The sequence below is a fragment of the Ixodes scapularis genome, unplaced genomic scaffold (assembly GCF_016920785.2).
Source record: "Ixodes scapularis isolate PalLabHiFi unplaced genomic scaffold, ASM1692078v2 PGA_scaffold3__209_contigs__length_174095766, whole genome shotgun sequence".
Taxonomy (NCBI): domain Eukaryota; kingdom Metazoa; phylum Arthropoda; class Arachnida; order Ixodida; family Ixodidae; genus Ixodes; species Ixodes scapularis.
Window position 1 is genome coordinate 64,766,028 of NW_024609868.1, and position 9,930 is coordinate 64,775,957.

Below are 9,930 nucleotides of genomic sequence, written 5' to 3' on the forward strand. Positions count from 1 at the left end.
GTAGTCAGCTTGGCAGCACTATCGCAGTTCGAACAAAAATTCATCAGAAGTTGCAGATGATTGGACGTTGCCAGAATGCGCGCGAAAGAGAGCCAAGTCACGTGAAACCTGGATTGAAAATGAAATACCCTTGTCTAAGACTATGACCCAGACTTTCTTAATAGTTATCTCTTGTTGTTTGTTTTTTTGTTTTTGTTTTTTTGTTGTTGATCTCATTGATTTACAATGTGGTGCCGTCACGGCGAACCCTACTATATGGCTCTGGCCGTGTGCTGTATCTGTGCCGGCGTGAAAAAGTGTAAACTGCGTCGTCTTTTTCTTTTAGATAAAGCCATGGACGTTGACGAAGTATTTTTATACCCCTGTCATACGGGCACGTTAAATGACATTTAGGCAAAATGACATTACAGCTCGGCAAATCCGCGTGTTTCATACGCTACGCTGCGCGTGCATGCGCCACGTGCAGAACCAGGATCACGAGCTGATTCGCCGAGCGGTGAATGACATTCGATCAAAATGACATTTACTTTCCCGTCTGACAGGGGTATTATTTAAATTGACTCCAGTTTTTTTTTTCTTAATTTGAAGGGTTAGTAAACATCTTCTCACTCACTTAGGCATGCTTGAAGAAGTCTGTCAGGGGCTGTGCGGTCAATGCGGTCTTCTGGAAACAGGGGCATGTGAGCGCGCTTCTATAAATTGTAGTTTTGGTGATCGATAGTTAGGTGTGTGCGAATAATAGCTCGATTTGAATAGCGCAGTGTCATCCCTAGCTTTAACACTGCTAAGAAAAGCACTTGTCGTGGCTTTCCTTTCTACTGAGAAGGTTGTGAAGGACGCACTTGCAACCGAGTACGACCGGGTGAGACAAGATCGGTCTTTAAGCCTCTTACGACGGCGCAGGACCAGATGCGCTGCTGCGGGGCAGGTCCTAATCCGTCGCAAGAGGCTTAAAAACCTGTCTCGTCTCAGTCGGTCCTACTCGGTTGCGAGTGTGTGAACGAGCCTTTATTCAATTCGAGCCGGTATTCGCACGCCCTCGATAATATTTTGGGTACATCTGTTTTCAGCTTGCTCGTTCAACCTCTAATTATCTTCTCCATTCCCCTACTAAGCTTCTTGAACAGCGCTACGTAACTGGCACAAAATAATCCATCTTTTCTGAAATCATAGTACCAGCGTTTTTGATGTAAAAACGCATGTTCACGTTCTATAGATTCACAAGCTACAGTGAGAGGCGTTCAAGCGAGAGGTTCGTGCCACCGTCCGTGATGAGCACAGGCGTTTTCTGCCCACACATCTTAAACCGGCGATTTTCTAAAAAGGTGAATTGTGAGAAAGCCAATTTGGTTCATTCTTGAGCTCAGTCTTTTAAAGGGATACAGAAACGAAATGACGTGACCCCGAACCCTCCAGCTCTCGCTTCAAAGTCGGCCGGTGAGAAGAGCCATGCATATCGCGCCAGTGACGTCAAGAGTTCCTGCACGGGCAAGGACATCCGGCCACCAGGGTAGTGTTTCTCCTGGGTGCCACCAACGGCTCAAGACTTCGGTCCATCATCCGGAGCGAGTCCTCAGTAGACTCGGACATCATCTAGGGGTCCTTCATCGATGCCTACAGTAACGTGACTCTCAAGTCCATCATGTTGCGGCGGGCGTCTACATTCTGCCGCCACGCTCGGTTCGTCGTCAAGATAGACGACGACACGTAGCTGAACGCAGACTTGTGCCCGTAACTTAAAAAATGTAATGGATTACAATTACAAATTACCGAGCCTCAACGATTACCAAATTAACGGTAATCGTTACAAGTAATTTTTAACGATTACCGTTACAAATTACTTTCGTTGACGAGTAACGGATGACTTTACTCGTTCCGTTACAAATTACTTTTACATTACTTTTCTCGTACGGTTATCAAGAAAACATTTTGATGTTTTCAAAAATGTTCTGCAACACTACTTTCCATTTCTCATACGCCCGCATTATGGAAGTCCTTGTAAAAATAAAATATTGTATTTGAGAGAAAAAATGTAGTTGCACTCGGTTCACCTGTAAGCTGACAAGGCAGCGAAAGATGCGAGCACACCAGCCATCCCGGTATATATCTTACGGCGACCGAAAACTATCCCTGGAATTCTGCAGACAAAGCTACCGTAGCGCATGTTATATTATGCAAAAGTGAGGGAGATCGGTAGCCGAGTGGGCTAGCGCACACAATAAAGAAAAAAAAGGGGCTAGCGCACACTAAAGCCCCTTGATAAAAGCGTTTTTTTACAAGTACCGCCAACCATTGTTGTGGAAGCGCGCGAGACACGTGCCATGAGCGGGTGCTCCGCCGCCATTCGCTTCCAAGGCCCGCTCATTTCAGTGCTGCGCCGCCATTTGCTTCCAAGGGCCGCTCGAGACATGGGCCTCGTGCACTCGCGCATTTGACGCTACTTGCAAGACAAGCGCAAACACATCAAGGGGCTTTAGCGCACACCAGCTCGGAGCACGTGGAGCGAAAGCTCGCTCTGCAGAAACCCAGGGATCATGGGTTCATGGGTGCAGAAACCCAGGGATCACGAACCACCAGATGGCACTGAATTTCTGAAAGGGTCTATTAGACCCTTTCAGAAATTCAGTGCCATCTGGTGGTTCGTAAAGCAGTTTAGGTTTTGCCCTATCAATGGCGGAAATGAACTTGTATCGGCACCGTCACTTTCGCAAGTCGACGGCACGCGAGGAATTGTTCAGTGTGAGTTCTTTCTCGATCACTTTCAGGTCGATGGTGACCAAGAACGTGCACTCAGAACAAAGCTCCAACCCACTGAGATGCCTCGAGAAAATTCTATACACCAAAGTGCTTTAAAGCCGATTGTGTGCCACGACGGATTGACTGAATCTGAGCAATTAGAAATAAACGCTTACGTAGCTCTTGTGTTCCAGCCCTACTTCGCTTCGTACTGACCCCCGAACGTACAGGCCTCGCAAGATCCGCTTAGGAGCATCTTCAACGTCTTCCTTTATCAGTCACTAGAAGGCCGCCATTCGTATGGCACAGATGCCGTTCCACAGATGATGATAGTGATCAAAGTGGCCAGACTGAATTTCGGAAAGGGTCTATTGGTTCAATCCCCACCCTTGCCCGTTTCGATCTGGATGATCATCGTACCGGTGTGTGGTTATGTATCACTACTGCGTGGTGCACGTTAAAGACCCCAAGCTAGCGGCTTGTGATGCACTGGCTAAATTTCTCGTCTACAGCTGGAGACAAGCCGCCCGTTGAGGCAGTTCTAGGCTGTATAAACCTACAGACATACCAACTTTTTTAACGCAAAAGTGTGTACACACTTTTCGTGCGTACGTACTTTTGTGTGCACACACTTGTGGGTACACGCGATATTATTATTATTTTTTGTTGTGTTTTATAGTTCTATCTTTTGCATTGTGGAATCATGATAACTGTCTTTTGAATTTTTTTATGGGCGTCATCATACAAGCCCTCTGCAGGCTTTGATATGCCCGTATCTAGTACAATTGAATTTCAATTTGTGTGAAATTATTATTATTATTATTATTATTATTAATATTATTATTATTATTATTAGTTTAATTTTTAAGTTTAAGCGTTTAAGCACCTGCAATAAATGTATTATTATTATTATTATAACTAATAATAATAATCAATCAATCAATCAATCAATCAATGTTTTTATTCGTGCCCGGGAACAACCTTGCGGTCTTGGTACAGGTGCACTGTGTTAACATGTAAGGCAGAACAGGGTATAAAGCAATAGTACGGACAACACAAACAACGGACAAGCCCTAGAAAAATACACTTAAAAATTATAAAAAGTAAACACAAAGTCACAACATACGATAAGCTTAAGGGTACTACCGCCAACACCAATTGCTAGAAAGAAAGAAAAAAAAATGCATTCAAAGTGGGGAATTTCGGCGTGAACGCCGCAAGTTAGTGCATACAGTTCTAATTTAAGTGATGGCCTTTAACGTTTTTACAAACTGCAGCGTGTTATTGTTAAATATGTCGAGTGTTTCAGAAAAAGAAGAATTATAAGTATGCCCAAGTCTGGACACAGGATCGTGGAGGTTGAGTAGACGCCTGTTGCAGAAGGACGCATTTTGCCTTGTTGTTTTTAGAGGAATTTTTAAGAGTACTCTTGACGTCAATACCGTGCAATCAGTGATGGCGTGGACAAGTTTGTATAAATAATATAAATATATAATATATAATATAATAATAATATAATGTATAAATAATAATAATAATAATAATAATAATAATAATAATAATAATAATAATAAATCTTTATTCTCAAATTGCCCAGTACCAAGTTCAGTTTCAGGCCCGATCAAAGCCATCAGGGGCTTGTAGGATCAGACCCAGCAGTTTAATTGACAAAAGTATCACAGGCACGGCGACGACGAACACACAACCAACACACAGACAATAGGCTAAGCCTCACAGGGCCCAGGAGTCACACAGGCACGACGAGGACGAGAACACAACATACACTCAGTTGGATCAACATTGTAGATCCTTCGAGTCGCACAGGCACAACAACGACGAGCACACGCCAACAATCACTCAGTTGGTAGAACCACGGAGGGCCTTGGAGAGCAGTGCGAGGTCACGTGGCACGATAAGTCGTAGAATGAGGTGGAAGAGAAAAAGGAAACAAAGCAAACGCAGACGAGCACACATGCGGCATCTTGGGCGACTGAATTCGGTATGATCGTATATGTAAAAAAAAAAAAAAAAAAAAGACAAATTTAAGCATAATTGAACACTTGATACTGCAGGGAGGACACCGAAAGGTAGGGCGGGTAGCATAAGCAGAAGATGCAGGTCGCTAATGTAGAAAGCAGGAGCATTCGCTCAAAGGCACAATCACATACCTAAAAAAACCATTGCCCAGGTTACTGTCTCGTAATGTCAGAAAATACATTTTGCAGCTTCCTTTTCAATCGCTTGTTAGAGGTGATGGAACTGAGCGAGTGCGAGAAGTCATTAAAAAGGCTAGGTACGTAATGTTTGCGCAGACTCTCACCATATCGAGTCCGTACCGAAGGAATTTGATAAGGAACAAAACATCGGAGTTCACGACATGGATTGGATGGAATTTCGAACTCGCTTTCCCAAAAGTGCCGCCTGATAACTGTTTGAACAGAGAGCGAGTAAAAGGATGGCAACTGAAGAGACTCAAAAAGATTATCAGTACTAGAGTATTGCGTGTGATAGGCAACGCTTTTGAGAATACCCTTTAAAATCCGATCGATTCTTGAATGCCATTGGAGGGAGCAATTAAAAAATACGGTGATGCCGTACCTCAGTACGCTGTACGCTAAGGCGTGTATTATGTTTTTTTTTAATGGATAACGGTAAAATCCCTTTAATGTTGTACATGAAACAACAGACTGTTCGAAGACGTTGACATAAATGAGACATATGAGTACCCCACGCTAAATCACAATCAAAGTGAACACCTAAGTATTTCATAGAGTCAACATATTGTATTGGAGTACAATCGGTACATGTGCAGTTAGATGTATGAAGATATAAGGGGAAAGTCAAATTCACATTTTTTAATGGATTACGAAAACATATCAGTTTCGTTTTTGCAGTATTAACTCGAAGCTTGTTTGTAGAGAACCAGTCCATAAGGTTAACAGCGTCCACCTGGGCCCGTTTGCTCGAAGCACTAACCGCGGCTAAAGTTAGCCGCAGTACCTAGGAGAGGGATTTTAAGATCACGTGACTGGCTCGGGAGGGATGCGGGGAAACATGGCGGTGCCCCAGTGAGTGAGCGCCGCTCGCTTTGGAACTAATATGTCGTTGTGGTTGCAATATCGGGCGCGTTAGTCAGCAACGAATGGTGCAGGAGGCTTTCGCTTTGCCTTACCTCGCTTAAACCACAAAGCATGGGCAATGACATCGCCGCAATTTTTAGATAGTGTTTCGATTCTGGGCACTCCTAGGCCTAAATTAACGCGATTATTGTCGGCATAGCAACGTCTTGGTTGAGGTTGAGGACTGGACCACAGCGCAACACCTTCGTCTCAGTACCTCCAAGAGTGGTGTGATGCGTTTCACGAACAGTAAAAAACGCGACAAACCCTCTTACACTGCCGGAGGTGCTCCTCTTAATATTTCGGACCACCTGACTATATTGGGTGTCACCTTCTCGCGGAACTTGGACTTTTCCGCACACATTGCAACTGTTGTTGCAACTGCCCGGAGGACTTTGGGTTTTGTTTCTCGAGTGACAAGGCCGAGTGGACCGGTGGCACTGCGCACACTTTATACTGCCCTGGTCCTACCCTCGTTAGAATACTGCTGCGCAGTGTGGTCGCCTCCTCAACAACACCTCCTCGACCGCCTAGAAAGTGTACAGCGTCGTGCATCACGCATCATCTGTGCTCGGATCTCAGGCCATGCTGATATATCGTACCCCGCGAGGTTGAAGGTCCTTGGCTGGCGTCCTCTCGACCAGAGGCGAAGAATTTCGCGGGTCCGAGTGTTGTGCCATCTGCTCGACGGGTCACTTCCTGGCAACAGACTGTCCGCCCTCGTACGTGTCAGCAAAAGGACCGGGCAGCCTCAACCACTCCGTGGCAGGACTCTGCGACACAGTGAATCACTGTTGCCTGCGGCTATCAGGGACTTTTTGTCCATGCCATTGGCTGCCCGTAGTCCTTTGCCCAGGGAGCCTGAGGAGTCCCAGGCTCTCTGTAGAGTCTTCGCAGGACAAATGTCTTCGAGTCAGGGTTAGGCGCCGCTCGCGCACTTGCGGTGGAGTGGGACGGAGGAGGGGTGGGACTGGGCCTTTTGGGCCTCTTGCGACGTCTTGGGACCGGACGCACTGCTGCGGAGCTGGTCTTAGGGCGTCGCGGGGGGCTTGGGGGCCGGTCTTGCCTCTCTCCGTCCTACTCGGTTGCGGGTGTGAACTGTGCTCTAATCTAAACTGGCGCAAACTTTCAGCTTTCTCACCCTGTATTTAGCTTCATTGTCATTATTTTATTTCCTTGTCGCATCTTATCTTAGTTTTGTGGACGTCATTTTGTGACTCTTATGTACACGGCGGCAGGCAAGCAGGCGCACAGGCGTAAGGGTTTTAACCTCTCTGCTTCGCCTTGCACGCTGCCGTGTACGTGCCTGATCTGTGCAAAATAAATCAAATCAAATCAAATCAAAGTCTTTGGAAAGCGGATTGTTGATAGCACACAAAAGCAGACGGCGTCCCAACAGACCTTTTTTTCTAAATTATCCAAGCACCGAGGTGCATGCTACGACTGTAGTTGCACGCGTCGCACGTGCTGGCGTCTGCAGTAGTAACCGTTCTAAAGCAAAAAGTATAAAACAAATTTTGCCTCGCACGCGCGTTCGTTAAAGCCTTATTATGATTTTTTACTTCAAATCTTTTATAAGAGGAAGGCCAGCGCGCGTGGACCGTAGAATAACACTTCCAGCGTTCTCCTCGCGATGCTTGGATAATTTAGAAAAAAGTCTGTCGGGACGCTGTCTGCTTTTGTGTGCTATCAACAATCCGCTTTCCAAAGACGTTGCCATGCCGACAATTATCGCGTTCATTTAGGCTTAGGAATGGCCAGGATCCAAAGACTATCTAAAAAATGCGGCGATGCCATTGCTCATGCTTTGCGGTTTAAGTGGGGTAAGGCAAAGCGAAAGCCTCCTGCACCAATTCATTGCTGACTAACGCGCCCGATATCGCAGTTACAACGGCATATTAGTTCCAAAGCGAGCGGCGCTCACTCACTGGGGCACCGCCATGTTTCCCCGCATCCCTACCAAGCCAGTCATGTGATCTTAAAATCCCCCTTTTAGGTACTGCGGCTAACTTTAGCCGCGGTTAGCGCTTCGAGCAAACGGGCCCTGAAGCATTTCCATTGCCCGCTAGTAATCTAGGTGCCGAGAGAATAAGACGGTGTCGTCTGCATACTGATGTATGAAGCAAGTGGTAACAACAGATGAGGTGTCATTTACGTATAAGTTGAACAATAAAGGCGACAGGATAGACCCCTGTGGAACACCAGATGTTAAGCATGCCAGAGCACTACGAATGTTGTCAACACAAACAACCTGGGTACGATTTGATAAGAAGCTCTTAATCAAAGAATAAAATGGCCCTTGGAAGCCGATTCTTTGTAACTTGCTTAAAAGAACGTCGTGATTTACGGTGTCAAAAGCTTTGGCGACATCAATGAAAAGTGCACAAGTAAACATGTTGTTTTCAAAAGAGTGGTGTAAAAAATCAGAAAATTTCTCAAGGAGACAAGAAGTACCACGTCCTGCGACAAATCCGTATTGATGGGGAGATATTATATTGTGTTCTTCGAGAAAACCAGACATAGCAAGTAATAAATGTTTTTCCAAGATTTGCGAAATGCAAGAAAGTATTGAGATGGGTCGGTACGAGGAAACTTTATCAGGTGAACCCCCTTTAAACAGGGGAACTACTAAAGCTTGTTTTAATTCACCAGGGATATTTCCACTCTCCAGGATGCTATTAAGTATTACTAGGAGAACGTCCTTTAAGGTGTCATAGTTACGACATAAATCGTTCACAGTAATACCGTCAACACCCGCAGATCTGAAGCTCTTAAATCCGAAAATATATGATCGCAGTTCAAATTCAGAAAGAAGAGGAAGAAACGCCGATTCTGAGACAGACGGAATGGCGGGTGTTGAAATCACTGCAGTAGATGAGCTAAGAGTGGAACAAGCAAAAAAACTATTGAGCGCGTTGACAGTCAGATTCATATCAAATCCGAAATGTTTTCTAAGCGTCAGGGAGACATTTTTTTTTGTAGAGCGTCTAAGCTCGTTGACTACCGACCACGTGAGTCTCGGGTTGGAACGGGCGTTCGAGATCTTATTTGCAAAATATATTCGCTTTGCAGACCGAAGGAGAGCGTTTACACGGTTTCTATAAATTTTGCATTCCAGTTTGAGAGCAGCGTTCGTAAGGGAGCGTCGGCTCCTTTTCCACAGTTTCTCTTTATGATCGATAGCATCAAGAATTTCTGAAGTCAACCAGGGACGTTTTGGTTTGCGCTTTTTTATACGAACTACAGTTTTTGACATCATCTGAAAACGTTTTATAATTTCAATGAATTTTGGGTACAAGCTTATCGTGTCCACCGAGGACATGAATTCCGACCAGTCAAAAGCTTTGATCAGCCGATCAAACCTGTTTATATCAAGTTTCTCTACTTGACATATTGATTGAATCTCTTTATGGTGCTTGGAAAAGAAAGTATATCGACAGGTGACAAAGTAGTGATCAGCTAGCTTTTGTAAAATAACAGAGGACTGAACGGAAGCATCAGATGTTCGAACGTTGACATGGTCTAGGCATGATGAAACCAATTTCTGATTGAGCACTTCCTCTCTGGTGGAACTTTGAATGGTGGAATGTATCCCATTCTCCGAAAGTAGCGAGAGGTAGTCGCAGACGACCGGCTTGGACTTCTTGAGAGTATCAATGTTTACATCACCCACCATACATAAATGACTTTCAGTAGTTAGTGTTTTTAAGTTTTCTTTTAACTCCTCTAAAAAGGTAGTACAGTTAGAGGAGGGAGGTCTATACAGAGTTATCAGATAAATTGAATGGATTGCGTTAAACACCTTTAGAGCTATGCTTTCTGACGACGTGAACTGCATTTCTACTTCTTCGACTGTCCAAAACTCTTTCACATATATAGCTATTCCACCTCCTCGAGCATTCTGGCGGGTATAAAAATAGTTTTGAAATCCCGGTAATTTGAATAGCGAAAAATGATGTACACCCGTATTGATTTCTGTTAGCACCAAGGCATCTATCCGGTCGTGAACTTTATCAACAATAATCTTCAATTCGTTCCAGTATTTGCGAATGCTTCGAATGTTTACATGTGCAAC

General features: G+C 44.7%; 1 protein-coding gene across 1 annotated transcript; it reads left to right on the forward strand.

Moving 5' to 3' along the window:
* Positions 1 to 2,172: 2,172 nt before the first annotated feature.
* LOC120836011 lies at positions 2,173 to 6,682 on the forward strand (the record flags this gene model as incomplete). The annotated part of the gene is made up of 2 exons (XM_040219671.3): positions 2,173 to 2,180; positions 6,016 to 6,682. Coding segments are annotated over exons 1-2 (675 nt in total), but the record flags the coding sequence as incomplete, so codon positions are not given.
* Between the last annotated feature and the right edge of the window lie 3,248 nt (positions 6,683 to 9,930).